The following is an 18,897-nucleotide window of genomic DNA, read 5'->3' on the forward strand; positions in this document are numbered from 1 at the left end:
CAAAACCCAGGAACGTGGTGGAGTGCTCGTGAAAAGCACACTTTTCCAACTTACAGTACAGTTGGTGGGCGATCAATCTCTTCAGCACCGCTCTGACGTGTTGGATATGTTCTGTAGAGGTGCGTGATTAGATGAGTATATCGTCTAGGTAGACGAATACCCACCAGCCAAGCATGTCTCTGAGAACATCATTGATGAAATGTTGGAAGGCTGCTGGTGCATGGCAAAGTCCAAATGGTATGACTAGGCTCTCGTAGTGTCCTGTCGGGGTGAAGAAGGCAGTCTTCCACTCATCAGAACCCGGCTGAAGATCTTTTGCCAGGTCGTAAGGTCGATGAGGCGGCAGGTGGGTAGCGCGTCGCTTACAAAAGGCTTCAGCCAGAGCACTTCCCAGCCGGAGCCCGCAGGCAAAGTTCGAAACAGGTCGGCCCCCATTGTAAGATCCGGTTTTGGGTCCAGGAGATCAACGGGTCATGTTGTAGAAGCCAAGGGTATACGAGTATGATGGGTGGTGATGAGATGGAGGTGAGGTGAAACTGGAGCGGGTTGGCGCAACAGGAGGCTGGCTAGCCGCGCTAGCAACAGCCGCACGGAGATCCGCGTTCTCCTGACGTCTTGGAGGCCCCAGCGCAGATTAGCAATCTCTCCGGTTAGCTGATCCACCACGTCGCAGAGGCACGTGTGTTCCGCTGGGTTTACTGATACGCAGTCAGTCATTCTGTCAAAGCGAACTAACCTGAAGTGACCAGAAGACGTAACTTAGCAGTTAGCCCTTTGTAGCGTGGATGGTAAATCCAAACGCGGAAGCAAACGAGTAGGCAGGATAACCACGCAAATTAGTCTAAGGACTCTCACAAAAGGGGAGCAAGGGAAGAACACAAATTTAACCCGCGTCCTTTAAACACACACTTAAATCAGAAAGCAAAACCCAAGAAGGTGAGTACTCATAAATTGGTAGACGAACAGCCTGAACCGACATGGGCGAACTCAATGACTGAGCGATGTTCCATGCTTTGTTTACCTCTTTTATACTTCCTGGTTCGCGACCGCATTACTTCCTGGTCCTAGTGCCGGTCGCGGATTGAGAGTGCATTACATTTATATATATATATATATATATATATATATATATATATATATATATATATATACTCAGCAAAAAAAGAAACGTCCCTTTTTCAGGACTGTGTATTTTAACAATAATGTTGTAAAAATCCAAATAACTTTACAGATCTTCATTGTAAAGGGTTTAAACAATGTTTTCCATGCATGTTCAATTAACCATAATCTATTAATTAACATGGACCTGTGGAATGGTCGTTAAGAACTTAACAGGCATTTAAGGTCACAGTGCTAAAAACCCAGGACACTAAAGAGACTTGTCTACCGACTGTGAAAAACACCCAAAGAAAGATGCCCAGGGTCCCTGCTCATCTGCGTGAACGTGCATTTGGCATGCTGCAGGGAGGCATGAGGACTGCTCATGTGGCTAGGGCAATAAATCGCCATGTCCGCACTGTGAGATGCCTAAGACCGCACTACAGGGAGACAGGAAGGACAGCTGATCATCCTCACAGTGGAAGACCACGTGTAACAACACCTGCACAGGATCGGTACATCCGAATATCACACCTGCGTGACAGGTACAGGATGGCCACAACAACTGCCCGAGTCACACCAGGAACACACAATCCCTCCATCAGTGCTCAGACTGTCCGCAATAGGCAGTCCATGAGAAGGAGATGCACTGCAGTACTTCAAGCAGCTGGTGGCCACACCAGATACTGACTGGTACTTTTGATTTTGAGCCTCCCTTCATTCAGGGACACATTGTGAAACATTTTTAGTTTATGTCTTATGGTGTTGACTCTTTTAGTGTTCATACAAATATTTACACATTAAGTTTACTGAAAGTAAAAACAGTTGAAAGTCAGAGGACATATGTATATATATATATATATATATATATATATATATATATATATATATATATATATATATGTGTGTGTGTGTGTGTGTGTGTGTGTGTGTTTACCTTTTCTATTTTTTCTTTATAAAATTTGTCCTGATTTTGTTTTATTTCTGTTATTGCATAATCAACAAGGCAAAATAACAACACTTAAAGTGTACAGTTTACCACTGACTTCTGGTGGCCAAACCTGTGTTACCAAAATAGAAACCTGTAAATGGAAAGGAAATCCCTAAGTACAGTACATAGTAAACTTGTGACTTTCACCAACCAATCAGATGAAAGTTTCCAGTATAAAACACATGGTGCTTTGGTCTTTTGCCTCCTTTGAGATGCTCAAGCATCTTCACTTCTTCAGTTACACTTCATTCCTGACGATGTTTGCATTCTGGATTCTTGTTTTACTGTTTTGCTTTATATGTAAGTTTTTAAAGAATTGTTTTTTCAAAAAAGTTATACATTATACATCATTAAACATATACATTATGAACAGTTTCTCGTCTTAACTACTTGTTGTATATAACTATTTAGTCATTTTAAATTTTTTGTTGTATCATGAAATTGTATTTATTTTCTAGCTCCAGCACAATCTATGGATTTTCCCGAAATATCATTTATTTCTGTGAAGTCTGGAGAAAGTGTTTCTTTTAACTGCCCAGTTGTGAAGTCTCATAATATAGCTCGTATGGTTTGGTTCAAACAAATATTTGGAGAGATGCCTCACAAAGTGGGAGAAAGTGCAACATATAAGGACATCAAAATGTCCGCTGAGTTTGAGACTTTGGGATATAAAATGGAGACGAATGATAAAGCCATATCTCTGACCATTCCACATGTGAAAAGAGATGATGGAGGACTTTACTACTGTGAGATATTAAGCTGGGAGAATCTTACTCTATCAAATGGAACTTTTTTGGCAGTAACAGGTAATAAAATACATGTAATCTGTTTGTACAGTATGTAGATATGCATACTGTATGTTTGCGCATCCAATTGTGTTAATTTGGAATTTAAATTGTACTTTAATTTGGTACAATTTAAATAGTCTACAATGATATAAGAAATATTGTGTTATTCTGTCACATTAAAAAAAGCCTTTTAAACATACAGTATATTCATTGACTACATAAATATACATATGTTTATTGACTAAATATGAATAAAAAATTATCCATTTTATGTGAACAAACCACAATGGCTATAAAATGCTTTTAAATGTGCAATTAAACAAAGTGACTATATACTAAATTTAAGGGTTTTTTGCTATGACAATGCTTGTTACATTCTTATGTCACGTTTAGTAGTTGTACAGTTTTGTCAAAAAGAATTTTCATCCCTTCCTCAATCACTTAAATCAAAATAATAGTCTTTTTAAAAAAAAATAAATTTAATTTATTAAGGTGGGGAAAAAATGCCCAAACTTGGCCCTCTGTAAAAAAGTAATTACCTTCTAAACCTAATAGCTGGTTGTCACTCTCGCGTCGTCTATACTTGGAGCCTATCCCATTAGGCTTAGGGCACGAGGCAGGGTACACCCTAGACAGGGTGCCAATCCAGCGTAGGGCACACACATACACACACTCGCTCCATTCACACACTACCGGTAATTTGGGAACACCAATCAGCCTCATAATCATTTAAGAACTGCATTTAGTATTTCCTCAAATTAGTTTTGTGTAAAAAAGTAATTTTATTAAGCTCAGTTATTTAAGAGTAACAAATATGCCAAAAAAAGCAGGAAGGGGCAAAAACTTTTTATATGGTACTCTATATAGTGATGTATATTGGATGCGCAGTATCTAAATTATCCTACATTTTATACTGTATAGTAAATAAAAAATGGAATAATTGTAAAATTGCTATACATTATCATGTTCATTATCAAATAAAATTTTATTATAATTTATTGCCAATAGTAAGAATACATTATGTTTGGCTTGTTTTTACAAAATGCCTTGACTTTAGGTTACTACTGAATGTTAAGAGTTTTGCCTTTTCTCACGTTCACCACATTGTTTTTTTGTTTTGGGTTTTTTAGTTCCCTACCACCTCCCAAAAACATTGCATTAATCCAATATTCAAAAAATCTTATGAACCCAATTTGAAATTACTCCCCCATACATCGCTGGGTCTGGCATGCTGCCATCATTTAGTGTATATATATATATTGCCATCATTTCCAAGGTATATTGTCCCCAGTTTGCCTGAAAGAAAATCTGGATCAACCATGATTCTGAAAGAATACAGCATTTAATATACTGTAGTTAATTAACGAATTAACATTAATTTGTAGCTCATCATTGCCTCTGAAACTATGGTGACAATTCAAGCTATAAAAGACACACAAGCATCAGAACTAAAAGATTCTAAGTAATGTTATAGTGTGTCTAAGCTATTCACTGAGATAAACACTGTATATTTGGTGATATTGAACAGTAGAATGTGTTACAGTGTGAATTTAAATCCTCAGATCAGGTTACTGTCTGTGTTGGAATTGTGGCTGTTACCAATTCAAAAACTAAAGAAATCAGTAGAACACTTTACATACCGTAAAAGAAATATTACGAAAGATATTACGCTCCCTTTATTTTCCTGACCAGGTGAAAGACAGTTAAGCATCTCCGTGTTCCAGAGCAGTGGGTTGGACTCGGTTCCTGCAGGAGCGTCAGTGACTCTGCAGTGCTCGGTTCTCTCTGAGAGCAGAGCAGCAGAACTCCAAGTGCTCTGGTTCAGAGCTGCTCCACCACAATCCCATCCTCAAATCATTTACACTCATCACAACAGCAGCCATCAGTGTGAGAGCGGCTCTTCTACACACACCTGTGTGTACAACTTCTCCAAGAACATCCTCAGCCTCAGTGATACTGGGACTTACTACTGCGCTGTGGCCGCGTGTGGGAAGATCATTTTTGGGAACGGGACTCAAGTCCAATTAGAGAGGAGTCCAGAATTTGGTTAGTGAGCAAACAGCTTGTTCATATGTTTGTGTTTTATCATGATTTTGTCAATTTTAAATAAAGAAATAAACAAATTATATCACATTTATTTTTTCCCAAAGAAACGTTTAATCCTGTAGTGATCTGCCTGGGATCAGCATTGGTACTGTGTGTGATTCTGATCTCTGTTCAAGCTTTTTATCTCTGCAGAAGGAAAATCTGTAAACAATGCAGAGGTAAGTGTTTAAGTGTTTAATGTTTAAGTTAACATAAAATTGACAAAACATTATTTCTCCTGCAATTCAGATTCAATTTAAATGGTTAAAATTGTGTATCTATCCTTCCCACAGAAAAAATTACGCATGAAATTTTAAAGACAGAAACCAGAAACACTCAGGTACTTGTCCACCTGGTACAAGATACATTAGTTCAATGTTCAAAATTATTATTATTATTATTATTATTATATTTATTATTATTATTATTTTTATTATGATTATGATTATTATTATTATTATTATTATTATTATTATTATGTTTATTATTATTATTATGTTTATTATTATTATTATATTTATTATTATATTTATTATTATTATTCCTATTATTTATTTATTTATTTATTTATAATAAATTAGGATCATGACTCTGTGGAGTTGAATTACTCTTCCCTACACTTCAGTGAAAGGAAAACTACACGAATGGGAGACAATCAAGTTAAATCTCAAGACAGTATGTACTCTGAAGTGAAATATTCCAGCATTACTTAATATTTTTTTTGCAGTTTAGTTTAGTAATGTGCTAATAAAATTATCCACAGTCACAAAAGCTTAAATGAAAGGTTTGTTTTTTTAGTACTGAATATTTCAGTTAAGCTTTAAATCACAAATGATTTTTGTCCTCTAAGCTTGTTTTCCGGAACCCAGTATTACAGCACGTGTGTTCAGTGTCATTTTAATAAAGCCTACATATTCCTCAGTAATAAAACAGAAATTCACACTGCATGTGCTGTTGTCTTTTTTCTGTTTGTAACTGGAAAAAGTCTGTGGTTTGACGGTAAGAACAGCCCGTTAACGTTAAAATAAACCAACAAAAGATTTCTTTCAAAAGGTTCTTATGCATATATTGAAAATTTTTATATTTTCATTTATGTATACAAAGTCAGCTTTGGCATGCTTTAGCAACTAACTTTAACATGAAACTGTTAAAGTAGAAATGATTTAGATGTAGCAAACTCATTTAACAGCTTCTGGTCATGCTACTGGTTTTTAAAAGAACCAATGTGAACTTCATACATATCTGGAACGAAGGCATGTTGGTAAAGCCTGCTGGGATGACATGATACTCATAATCAGTATAAAAAAACATGTCTTTCAGACTTGTGCTCTTGATCTTTTTGACATATCTCTTGATCTGAAATAATTCCTATATTGTTTTATATTAAATATAAAACAAACCTGTATGTATAAGCTGTGAAATATATACAGTATATATATATATATATACAGTATATTTTAGGAAACTCACATATTTATAATATTTATAAGGTAGTTTGTGCTCGTCTTGTGTGAAAAGTCAGGAAAACATTCTGATTTGGCATTTAAACATTAGCTAATACAAAAAGGAACATCATAACGCTTCAGCTTGGTGCAGTTTCAGCAGACATGGAATATCATTTCCAGACTGTAAAACAGATTCCAAATAACTGGTTCCACAGCTGATTGCTCTGGGTTTGGAAGGCCAAGACCAAAAAAAGACAATTGTATGGAAAATGCACCTACTATTGCCGGTATTACACATGATAATTTGTCAGACTGTTCAGTGTGTAGCTGCAGAAGTACTTGCTGGATGTGTGAAGAAGTCATATCATGGGCCGGTATTGACTCTACATCATTGTCAATGTCGTCTAAATTTTGAATTTCTGGTGCTGATGGAGACACACATTTTCATATAAAATCAAATGATTTGTTTTGTTAGGAATTTGTATGTGCAGTGTTTCCTTTGTTAATGAGCATATTTGCAGAAGCAGTACTGTCACAATGCAGTTATCAGTAAAGTGTATGTGACACAAGAGAAATTTTAAAACGATGAAAATAGTCGAAGATGTTGTAATAAAGCAATATAACATGGGAGGGAGAACTGTTCTGATGAATAGCAGCATACAACAGTTTAACAAACTAATTATTTTGTTATAGTATAGAGTTAAAGGAGTTTTTAATTCTTACTGGTACTATGCAGCCAAAAGGTGAGGAGAATAAACCATGGAGCTGTTGGACAATCCTGAGAAACTTAGTGTATTTATTTTATCTTTTCACTTATTCTGCTTTAGAATATCAGCTCTGTTAACTTCCGATTTTACTTCTCGGGTTAAATCCCAAATAGTGTTTAATAAAAAGCTGGTACTGTAAGTTACGTCCCAGTCTAGGGTCGGGCCGTACAGCAAATGATCGGTTCAGGGTTCTATTTTAACTGTATGAAGAAGGTGAAATATAATTGTGTAATATAACAGAAGGAAATAGACAGATACTTCAGCTGACAAAAAGATGAGGTTTGTATTGCTTTACACAAAACAAATGCAAATAAAGATACAGACACCACACCAGGATCAGCTTCAGGGTATATATTTATATAATCAAAGTCAAAGGGAAGCAAAAAGACAAAACCAGAATACACAAGTCAATATCAAAAATGTCAATCACAAAATCTCTCTTCAAATCAATCAACACCTCGCCTACACGCCACCCCGTTCCCGCGTCTTTCTGGTTTATAAATGGTGGTTGATGACGTCACTCAGGGCGGAAGCGCACGTGTGGAAGGTCAGGCAGCCGCTGGTGTAGTGACAGTCGAAAAACCTGGGGTGGAGTCCGGAGCGGCGCGCGACCTGGACACAATATACACATGCTACGTAGCACAGAAACACAGACGCAAAACACACACACACACCGTGAGCAACATGTTGCGGGTTGTAAAAAGTATGACAGGGTGTACAATCCCTTGTCTCACACACCAAGTAGTACCCTTGATCAGGAGTTAGAGAGGGATTCGGAATTCAGCCTTGTAGTTAGCTTTGTTGCTGTAAATCAGTGGTTCTTAAACATTTTCTGTCGTTCCCCACTTAAGGCGGTGGGCGAATTTTCAAGCCCCACTTGTCAACAAAATGATAACGAAATCGGCCAAGTTTACTTTTTATTGTAATATCCATTTATAAACCAATAAGATCAAATAAAACCAAGTTCAAAACAGATAAAATACACGTGCAATTGTTATAACAGGCTTACTTCATCACTTATCTAGAACTTTCTTTCAAAGAAGTCGAGTGGCTTATTAACGTGACTGGGGTGTGTTGTCTCTAAGTGTCTTTCTACTTTGTTGGGTCTCATGCTGTCTGCTGCCAGCGGTTTAAGACACAAAACACACAGAGGTCTCTCCTCTGCCCTCACCATCCCCACCATGAATCCAAGTGCAACACAGGCTTCATGATGTTGTCTTTTCGGCTGGCTTTTTGGTTGATTAGGCTGATGATACTGAATCACCTGCTTATTTGTGGTCCATGTAACAAATGTACCCATTGACGTTATTATACTCACTACATACAGTACGCTAATGACCTGGTTTGTGACGGCAGTAAAGTTAGTTTAATATTCGCATCTCCGAATTCAATAGCTGCGTAAATAAACCCGTGAATAAGATACCCAGATATATTTCCTCTCTACATTGTCTTTAAGCTCCATCCGCCTTAAATTATACATGTTTAAAAGCACAAACACCATTATTCTCTACGGCGCAACGAATGATTTAGTGATCATCGCTAAACGCCGCACACCAACAAAAAGCGTAGAACGATATTGATCTTCCCTTCTGTTCAGCGCCTAAAGGATCAAAAAGCAACTTTGTTGCCACACTGGAAACTAGAAATGCCAGACTAGTACTGCCTGATGAAATATTAATTTTTAACAAAAATACAGAAACATCAGCAAACATTGGAATAAATGAAATTACATATATAATACCAAATGTTTCCTTATATATTGTTCCGTTATTGTTGCACTATGGTTCTACTTTTTCTCTGATGTTATTTTAATTTACTTGTATTAATGATCCATTTCTTTGCGTGTGATTGATTAGTTTTGAGTGTCCGATCTTTATTGTCAATAAAGAAAAGCATGAATTAGAATAGGTACTTTTCTATTATTTTCCACTTATTCCCTCCCGTTCATTGCGCCCCACCTGTCATGTCTGTATTTCCCACTAGTGGGGCGCGCCCCACACTTTGAGAACCACAGCTGTAAAAAAAGGAACACCATGAAATGATTCTTTTGAGGCGATTCGGAATTGATTATTAATATAAGATATACTTTTTAAAGATGACATAACGTTATCAGATTTGTTTTCTTGCTGAAAGTGCTACAGTCTCTGGTTTTGAATGTGGGTTATGGCAGGCAGTGACCTACTTTCACCCATTCTGGTATAAGAGTTGTAATTAACATTTATTAGAACACTTGTGATATGAAGTGATACATATGGTTAAATGTCCCAGTGCTGTTTTTTTATTATCACCACTCAAGGAATGGCTTTCGTCCAATCCAATTGCTTTGCCAAAACTAACTGGTGTATTACAAAATAGAATATGTTGTTTGATTCACAAGGTCATTTCCTGCACTGGGTAACATGCAAAAAAAAAACATTTCACCTTAAAAGCTGCAAGTAGCCTTTTAGCAGCTCAAAAAATATAGATGTTGCTGTGCACATGTACACATTTACCTACAGTATTACAACTCCACTACTAACTATAGTTCAAAGAATATATGCACAAAAAAAGTTAAAGATGGCTAAATGAAATCTAAGTGTGTGACTGACAGTGAAGACTAGGGGTGGTGGCATCATGCTATGGGGATGTTTTGCTTGAAAACTGGTGCACTTTAGACTTAAACATAAGTGACCAAGTGAAAGGATGGTGTATACAGTACATATTTATGAAAGTAAGATACCAATTGCACATTGTCCCCGTCTTTCTCTCCAACATTAGCACAGAAAATAAGATTTTAAGAAAGTAAAAAAAAAAGATACTACTTTGATGTCAGATTCAAAGCAAGCTTTAGCTTTCAACACATCTGCTGACACACATCTCATATCCTTCCATAGTCTCTGTCTCAAATCATATTTCTCACATTTCACAGTTCTCACATTTGTAAACTTATATTTTTTAATAATTCCATACTTCACAGTTTATATGTTCGTTTTGTAAATTCTGCTCCTGTGTAATTTAAATCTCTATTTAAAAAAAAATAAATATTGCAATTTTTAATTTAATTGTATTTTCTAGTGCAAAATCTTTATTTGTAGTGTAATGTGTCTACTTTTAGGTCACAGACATTTATATAAACATTTAACTGCATATCCAAGTGTGTATAGTTACAGTATGTATGTGAGATAAATTTAAATCAAAGGAATAAGTTTCTGCGTTCTGCATCTCCTTTAGAGTAGTCTTTTTACTACTGTGTCTTTTTACTATAGTGTTTTTAACTAATTTTATGAAATCTTGTTCTGTTGTTGGGTAAAACAATGCAAAGAAACACTTAACAAACATTTTTACCTCCAACGTCTGCTGGCCTGATTTACCTGAGTTACCAAAATAGAAACCTATAGATGGAAAGGAAATCCCTACATACTATACATAGTAAACTTGTGACCTGTACCAGCCAATCATATGACAGTTTCCAGTATAAAACGCATGGTGCTTTTGTCTTCTGGCTTCTTTGTGATTCTCAAGCAGAGGTTTACATCCTCTCTCTCAATGTTTGCATTCTGGTTCCTTGTTTTACCTTTTTGCTTAATATGTAAGTTTTTAAAGAATCTTATCTCAAAAGATTATATATTAGACTATTTTTCTACTTTTTAACTACATGTTGCATTTCCAATTATTTAATCATTTTGTTAAATTAGACTTTTATTGTTGAATTCTATGACATTTTACTTATTTTCTAGCTCCCGCCCAATCTATGGATTTTCCTGAAATAGCATTTGTTTCTGTGAAGTCTGGAGAAAGCGTTTCTCTTAACTGCCCGTTTGGGAAGATTAATAGTTTAGATCGTGTCATTTGGTACAAACAAATATTGGGAGAGCTGCCTCACAAAGTGGGAGAAAAAAGAACATATGGAGAAATACAAATTTCCCCAGAGTTTGAGACTTTGGGATATAAAATGGAGACGACTGATAAAGCCATATCTCTGACCATTCCACACGTAAAAAGAGATGATGGAGGACTTTACTACTGTGAGACATTAAGCTGGGAGAACATTAATCTATCAAATGGAACGTTTTTGGCAGTAACAGGTAACTAAGTAAATGAAATTTGTTTGCACACAGATATACAGTACATATGTTTGTGGACTTATTTGCATGCATTTTGGAATTTACAGAGTACTTTAATATGACTATGCTTTTAGTCTCATTGCGCTTAAAACGCAGTCTGGAAATAATATTTTCTCCACTTAAAAAGGAGCCAATATGGAAATTGTTCAAAGGTCTATTTAGTTAAAATAGCCTTCAAAAATATAACAAATATTGTTTTATACCTTTACATTTTCTTAAGACAAAATTCTTCAAGCACATGGTTTAGTGACTACAATTATTATTTTTTTTTACCTTTATTTAAGCAGGCAAGACAGATTAAGAACAGGTTTCTTATTTACAACTGTGGCCTGGCTGAGCCTTTTGGGGAAGTGGGGAAACTCATAAAAATAAAAGATTTTAAGAAATATTTTAAGCAAAAACAGTAAATAACTTACAAATTATTTTTTTTAAATAAATAAATAAATAAAAAATTATATATATATATATATATATATATATATATATATATATATATATATATACACACATACATACATATACACATACACTAATAAATCCAAAATAAATTAAATTCTATCCATATTATGTGAACAAACCATTATAGCTATAAAATTCTCCTTACATATGTAACTAAACTAAGTGACTATGCACTAGATTTAAGCAATTTTTACTATGTAACTGCTCATTTAATTAACATTGTTATGTCAAGTTTAGTAGTTGTGAATAGTAATGCTTATTTCTTGGATGAACTGTATAAAAACTTGCTTACATAAAAAACGATATAATTCACTGTAAATTTGCTATACTTTATCCTGTTCATGGCAAAATTATCTATTTAAATTTTAAAATTTATTGGCACAATGTGGCTAGTTTTTTTGCTCGGTAAGTAGGCTCGTGAGTTTTCTATGATCTAACTGTGTTCTTAAGTTTTGGGTTCTCCCTTTTTCCTTGCACCTTCCAAACTCAAAATGTTTTTATTAATTCAAGATTTAACATTCAAAGAAATCTATTACACCAGGGTGAAATAATTCACCCATAGGCTAAATCACCCATACTGTAGGTTTAATTTAATCCGTGTACAAAGTATACTGTACTGTACATTCAACTGTAAATTAAAGTCTAGTGTCCAGTTTCCCTGGAAAGACTCTGGATCTACCAAGATTCTGAAAGAATACAACAATCTGATATAGGTGAATAGGTGTGAAAACTAAGGTGAAAATGACAGCTCTAAATTGCACTTACAGTAACTTCAAAACTGAAAGATCTCTAATCTAAAATTAGTGTGTCTGAATTGTTTTGACAATTTAGAGGTTTTGATATTAAATAAGATAAACACTGTATATTTGGTGATATCGAACAGTAGCATGTGTCACGGTGCGAATTTGAATCCTCTGATCAAGTTACTGTCTGTGTTGAGGTTTCACATGTTGGCCTTGTGGCTGTGTTGATTGTCTTTTCTGTACCTCAGCTTCCTCTCACCAAATCAAAGGTGTGACTGAGTGTCTCTGAGATGACCTGAAGCTTTATTCCACTGTGATCCAAAGATTTAAAAAAACTGTGTAGAACAATTTACAAACCGTAGTTATTAAAAAAAGCTATTACTGTATGCTCCTTTTATTTTTCTGACCAGGTGAAAGAGAGTTAAACATCTCAGTGTTCCAGAGCAGTGTGTTGGACTCGGTTCCTGCAGGAGCGTCAGTGACTCTGCAGTGCTCGGTTCTCTCTGAGAGCAGAGCAGCAGAACTCCAAGTGCTCTGGTTCAGAGCTGCTTCACCACAATCCCATCCTCAAATCATTTACACTCATCACAACAGCAGCCATCAGTGTGAGAGCGGCTCTTCTACACACACCTGTGTGTACAACTTCTCCAAGAACATCCTCAGCCTCAATGATACTGGGACTTACTACTGCGCTGTGGCCGCATGTGGGAAGATCATTTTTGGGAATGGGACTCGAGTACAATTTGAAAAAGTTCTAGAATTTGGTTAGTAAGGAAATATCTTGTTGTTTGTTTATATTTTATTAGAATCAGTTAATTATTCTACATAATTTGGCAATAAATTTAACATTTAACATTTTTATTTTTTTCTTTGTAATATCACATTTATTTCTCCCAAAGAAACTTTGAATCCTGTAGTGATCTGCCTGGGATCAGCATTGGTATTGTGTGTGATTCTAATCTCTGTTCAGGCTTTTTTACTCTGCAGAAGGAAAATCTGTGAACAATGCAGAGGTATGTGTTTAAAGTATGAATTAATTTTATGTTTTAAAATTGACCTGAACATTTTGTTCCTGCAATTCAGATTCAATTGGAATGTTTTCTTTAAAAATGCAAGAAGCAAATGATGTTGCAATGTTGCAAAGCAATGCCAGACCATTAGTTATAATGAGTCAGGATATAATTAGAAGGAATTCTGTTCAATTTTTTTCATTTAGTTTTTTTTTTTTTTTGACAGAGAGAATTCCACATCAAACAGAGACAGAAAACAAGAAAACTCAGGTACTTGAGGACCATCTAGGAAATGCCTTAGATTATTATTATTATTATTATTATTATCTATGTTGATCCATATTCTTAATATTCTGTTTTATATAATGTCTATTCATTCTTTAATATTCTTAATTTTTTTAATTTTGTGTTTATTCTTATTTTAACAGTTTGTGTTGATTTAATTTTTTTCTTTCTTTATCTTCTCTATTTGTTATTTAGATATATAAATGAATGATTGATTAATTAATTGATTGATTGATTGATTGATAATACAATGTAACAATACATCACAAATATTTTAAGGATGATAATAATAGTAATAAGAATATAGCTTTTTATTATATAATAACTTAAGTAATTAATTGAATAATGCTTGTTATTATTATTATTATTATTATTATTATTATTATTATTATTATTATTATATTATTATTGTTGTTGTTGTTGTTGTTGTTGTTTAATAATTAATTCATTTATTCCTTATAATTTAGAACAATGACCCTGTGGAGCTGAATTACTCTTCCCTACACTTCAATAAAAGGAAAACTAAACAAGTGAGAAAAAATCAAATTCATGACAGTGTGTACTCTCAAGTAAAATTTTCTAGTATTACTTAAACTAGTTCAGTTTAGTAATGTCCTAATAAAATAATAATCTACACTTTTATAAGTTCTCCTTGTCATGAAAAAAGTGAATTTCTGCTAAACTTCACATCACAAATGTGTCTTCATGTGTGTTCATTTAGTTTCTTTTCTAGAACCCTCAGTAATAAATCAGAAATAGACATTGCATGTGCTGTTGTCTTCTTTCTGTCTGTAAGTGGGAGAATTCTGTGGTTTGAGGGTAAAAATAGTCCTCACATTAAACAACCTATTTTCACATGCATGTAGGATTATACAGTAGCTTCTTGCTATGACAAAATGAAAGCTAAAGACTTGCATTAAAAACAAAATTCTGCTTTACCAGCTAAAGCAACAGACAGACAAAACATATTTAGAAATTGATTCTGTGGAAAAGACAATTCAATAAAAATTCCAAAAGAAATGACTTAAAGTCCACATTCAACCAAATTTACAGTATGTGGGTGAAATTTGATGGATTATTAATAATAATAATAATAAGAAGAAGAAGAAGAAGAGGAAGATTTAATGTGTTGACTGATTCATAATGTCATTTCCTGCACTGAGTAACATGCAAGAAAACATTCCATCTTAATAGCTACTGTACAGTTACTGTAGCCTCTCAGCATCTCAGAAAGTACATTAACATCACCTTATGAAATGAAAAGGCAGTAATCTATATATATATATATATATATATATATATATATATATATATTTTTTTTTTTTTTTTTTTTTTTTTTACCAGATAAAATGTATCATATTAATGTTTCCTTTGCTTGATGCAGACCAATTTACTTTTTTTGCAACGGGAACTTTTTTGTCCAGGCAGTTTATGAATTAACAGGATATAATTTTCTACTCTAAAGATTTGAAACACTGTGTTTGACAATGCTCCCAATGTCAAATGAACCCCTGTTCCTGAGAAATCAGTAAGACCATGAACATACACTACAGACTTAATTTAATCCATTATTTTACTAAACATATTGTACTGTATGCATAATTTAAATGTGCATACACCTGCATGTAACACTTGTACAGTATGTGGTCGTGCATACTGTAACACATGTGGGTGGAATGGAAATTTTAAATGATCATGTGACTAGATGCAGCCAACGAGATTAAAGTCTTCAGTATAAATTTATCAGTGGCTTGATCTCAAACACCTTCACCCAAGTATCATGACATTTATGAGGATGGCTCCACTTTGGGTTTTAATTTTATCTCTCAATATATGTAAGTATTTTACTTCTTTATTTAAAAAGGTTTATGGCAACTTCCTTTTTTAGCATTGAACCTGACCTGAATTTTTTTTCTAGTTTCAGTTCTAGTTGCTGTAGATTTTCACGGATCATCATTTGTCTCGGTGAAGTCTGGAGAACAAGTGACTCTGAACTGCACATTTCGTGATGAACACAGTAAAGAACTTATTGTTTGGTACAAGCAACGGTTTGGAGAGATGCCCGAGGAAGTGGGAAAAACAAAAACACATAAAGATACTGAAATTTCACCTGAGTTTAGCTCTGGATTTAAAATAGAGAATATTATTAACGGCATTTCTTTATCAATTCTACAAACAAAAAAATCTGATGAAGGACTGTATTTCTGTGGAGTTTATTACTGGGGAAAGTTTGACTTTTCCAATGGAACATTTGTAGCTGTGACAGGTAAATCACTGACACACAGACATACATTTATATTAATAAACTGTCCAAAGTGGCGTGTCTCTTTACATGTTTCATGCCTTATTTAAAAAAAAAATTGCCAGGACATAAAGAAATAATACAAGGGTTATTCTTTTTTCTGTTACTACTTCTTAGCACAGTTTTGCAAATTTTCTTATCTTTATTATATAACATTAATCAAGAATTACTGCTGCTATTGAAAATATCGTCCTGAATATGTTGCCTTTGCTTGATGCAGTGTACAGAACTGGGTTTAGATGTTTTGTACATCACTAATAAAGTACATTCATGTTTCAAACTTCACTGCCTTAAAGAGGCAAAAAATAGGTCTAAATTTGTTTGATTCTAAATTTGATGTATTATTATTATTATTATTATTATTATTATTAATATAAGCATGAAAAGTGGTACAGATACTTAAAATTCTTTCTATCTATCTATCTAACTATCTACAGTATCTATCTATCTACTTATCTATTTTTTTGCACAAAAAGTTTAAACTAATTATATTTTCACTCTTTTTATCATTTAATTAATATTATTTTATCAGTTTTTAATGTTTTATGTTGATCTACAGTTTGCTGTTTTGCTAAATTTATGCAAATGGTAGATGTTATTGTGTATTCTTACATACTGTATACTTTACACTGCTTATATTGCTAACACTTTTTATCTTTGTAAAGCACTGAAGGCTCTAGTTAATGTATAATTAGGTCACTTTGTGCTTATCACCAACAGTTTCCTCCGATTTTACAATGTCTTTCATTACAGTACAGTAAAAAAAAAAAAGGATTTTACTATGGTAACTTTTTGTAAATATTGAAAAATTGAAAAATTCATATATATATATATATATATATACACACACACACACACACACTAGTGCTATTTATTTCATCATATAGAATGTTTTTAAGGCCCTGCATGAAAACAATAATATTACATTTGAATTTAAATGGTGATATTTTCATATATTTTATAAGTTTATTAAGTAACTGCTGAGTGTTTACTAAGTAAAATAGTTGTAACCAAACTACAATTTTTGTATTATACTGACTAGATGACAGCAATGTAAAAGTGTCAGTATCACAGAGCGGCGGGTTGGACTCGGTTCCTGCAGGAGCGTCAGTGACTCTGCAGTGCTCGGTTCTCTCTGAGAGCAGAGCAGCAGAAGTCCAAGTGCTCTGGTTCAGAGCTGCTCCACCACAATCCCATCCTCAAATCATTTACACTCATCACAACAGCAGCCATCAGTGTGAGAGCGGCTCTTCTACACACACCTGTGTGTACAACTTCTCCAAGAACATCCTCAGCCTCAATGATACTGGGACTTACTACTGCGCTGTGGCCGTGTGTGGGAAGATCATTTTTGGGAACGGAACACGAGTACAACTGGGTAAGAACACATTTGCTCACCAACATTTCAGTAAGTATCGAAAAGTTTAGCTGTTTGCTTGGATTTTGTTGGTAATTATTGTAAATCTAGCCGTAGTGTACATATTATTCGTTAAGGTCTTTGTTTTTCTCCAGGGGGATCTGATCCTTTAGTGATCTACCTTGCCGTAGTGTTGTCAGTGTGTGTGGTAGTGAACTTTGCTCAAGCTATTTTATACTGTAAAAAACAAAACTCTGAGCAATGCACAGGTAGGTTTACATCTTATTGAGTAAAAAAAAACCCTGAAGAATAATTTCTCTAATCTAATAGAATATAATACAATCTATCATTCTTTTATCCATTATAAAAGATTTGTATTGTTTTAATAATTATAACCAAGCCGCACAGTTGTAAATATTACTAAAAATATTAATCAAATTACATATACTGTACTTGTGGCAAACCCTTTAATTAGCTTCATTTGTTTTGTAAATGCTACTTTTTTTTTATACAGCACGACCTCCAACAGAATCATTGATAAAGAAAGAGGACAATCAGGTAGCTAAATGGTCACTGTTTATACATGATATAAAGTTTAGTCTGAATTAACATGACATCTCTTATTTATTAACTCTTTTTATTTGTTCCTGCAGAACTATGAAGCTATGGAGATGAATTATGCTGCCCTAAATTTTAATGAAAAGAAAACCAAAAGTGGAAGAACAAAAAGGGATCAATATCAAGATCCTGTTTATTCTGAGGTGGTGAAGGGTCCTAGTACATAGATTTTCTAAAATTGTTACTTTTTTTTGTAATAAAAAAAATGTCTGCCTGCTCATTGTAACTGTTAATAATAAAAGTGAGAGGTCCATTTGTCTATCGACTTGGATAACTCTTATCTTTTTCTAGTATGTAACATCTGATATCTTAATTTATAGTGTAAATTTTCCATCAAGCTGTGAGTCTAGCATCTTTTTATATAAAAATGTATTTCTTTAATTGTCTCTATATAATTTTGTTTCTGTACAACTTTGTGGATCAATGTGGAACATTATTTCAACTATAACATTTTCAGAAAGCATCAAGTCTCCAATTTTCTCCAATCACACCCCAAAATTCAAATTAATTTTAATATGTTAATATTTATGGTAATGTTAATAATGTTAATATTTAAATGTTATGGTTGGTCCCTGTATTTTAGTCCAATACACTACTTAGTACACTTTTATTTTAATAATTTAAGCAAAACATAAATTAACCTAAAAATACCAATATACCATATGCTTGTGCACTTTTCTCCACTGACTTCTGCTACCCAAACTGACTTACTGTACAAACATTGCATTGCATTAGACTTGAATTGATTTTCTAGTTTCAGGCCATACTGTGAACACGTAACTCACTGACATACAGACATACATTTACAGTGAATATAGAAAATAACCAATTCCCTATAAATCACAT

General features: G+C 34.0%; 3 protein-coding genes across 3 annotated transcripts; all 3 read left to right on the forward strand.

Moving 5' to 3' along the window:
• The first annotated feature begins 334 nt into the window (after positions 1–334).
• On the forward strand, positions 335–5,897 carry LOC128531781 (uncharacterized). The gene is made up of 6 exons (XM_053505931.1): positions 335–407; positions 2,548–2,895; positions 4,570–4,923; positions 5,028–5,141; positions 5,256–5,302; positions 5,544–5,897. The coding sequence occupies exons 1-6, from the start codon at positions 335–337 to the stop codon at positions 5,673–5,675; spliced, it is 1,068 nt and encodes a 355-aa protein (XP_053361906.1). The 3' UTR covers positions 5,676–5,897.
• Positions 5,898–7,675: 1,778 nt separating this feature from the next.
• Positions 7,676–13,248, forward strand: LOC128531782 (uncharacterized). The gene is made up of 3 exons (XM_053505932.1): positions 7,676–7,877; positions 10,891–11,238; positions 12,890–13,248. The coding sequence occupies exons 1-3, from the start codon at positions 7,676–7,678 to the stop codon at positions 13,246–13,248; spliced, it is 909 nt and encodes a 302-aa protein (XP_053361907.1).
• Positions 13,249–13,377: 129 nt separating this feature from the next.
• Positions 13,378–18,218, forward strand: LOC128531783 (uncharacterized). The gene is made up of 9 exons (XM_053505933.1): positions 13,378–13,492; positions 13,716–13,759; positions 14,242–14,304; positions 15,240–15,609; positions 15,693–16,040; positions 17,119–17,454; positions 17,589–17,702; positions 17,948–17,991; positions 18,087–18,218. Exons 4-9 carry the CDS (start codon positions 15,555–15,557, stop codon positions 18,216–18,218), a joined length of 1,029 nt encoding a protein of 342 aa, XP_053361908.1. The 5' UTR covers positions 13,378–13,492; positions 13,716–13,759; positions 14,242–14,304; positions 15,240–15,554.
• Positions 18,219–18,897: the final 679 nt, after the last annotated feature.

Source organism: Clarias gariepinus, chromosome 10 (assembly GCF_024256425.1).
Source record: "Clarias gariepinus isolate MV-2021 ecotype Netherlands chromosome 10, CGAR_prim_01v2, whole genome shotgun sequence".
Classification (NCBI taxonomy): domain Eukaryota; kingdom Metazoa; phylum Chordata; class Actinopteri; order Siluriformes; family Clariidae; genus Clarias; species Clarias gariepinus.

Excerpts from the sequence above, each read along its gene's own strand:
- LOC128531781 (XM_053505931.1), top strand. The coding sequence starts at position 335 with ATGAGGCGGCAGGTGGGTAGCGCGTCGCTTACAAAAGGCTTCAGCCAG. Across the intron at positions 4,924-5,027 it reads AGAGAGGAGTCCAGAATTTG|AAACGTTTAATCCTGTAGTG; the intron begins GTTAGTGAGCAA and ends TTTTTCCCAAAG. Across the intron at positions 5,303-5,543 it reads CAGAAACCAGAAACACTCAG|GATCATGACTCTGTGGAGTT; the intron begins GTACTTGTCCAC and ends ATAATAAATTAG.
- LOC128531782 (XM_053505932.1), top strand. The coding sequence starts at position 7,676 with ATGGTGGTTGATGACGTCACTCAGGGCGGAAGCGCACGTGTGGAAGGT. Across the intron at positions 7,878-10,890 it reads CATGTTGCGGGTTGTAAAAA|CTCCCGCCCAATCTATGGAT; the intron begins GTATGACAGGGT and ends CTTATTTTCTAG. Across the intron at positions 11,239-12,889 it reads AACGTTTTTGGCAGTAACAG|GTGAAAGAGAGTTAAACATC; the intron begins GTAACTAAGTAA and ends TTTTCTGACCAG.
- LOC128531783 (XM_053505933.1), top strand. The coding sequence starts at position 15,555 with ATGACATTTATGAGGATGGCTCCACTTTGGGTTTTAATTTTATCTCTC. Across the intron at positions 16,041-17,118 it reads AACATTTGTAGCTGTGACAG|ATGACAGCAATGTAAAAGTG; the intron begins GTAAATCACTGA and ends TATACTGACTAG. Across the intron at positions 17,455-17,588 it reads CGGAACACGAGTACAACTGG|GGGGATCTGATCCTTTAGTG; the intron begins GTAAGAACACAT and ends GTTTTTCTCCAG.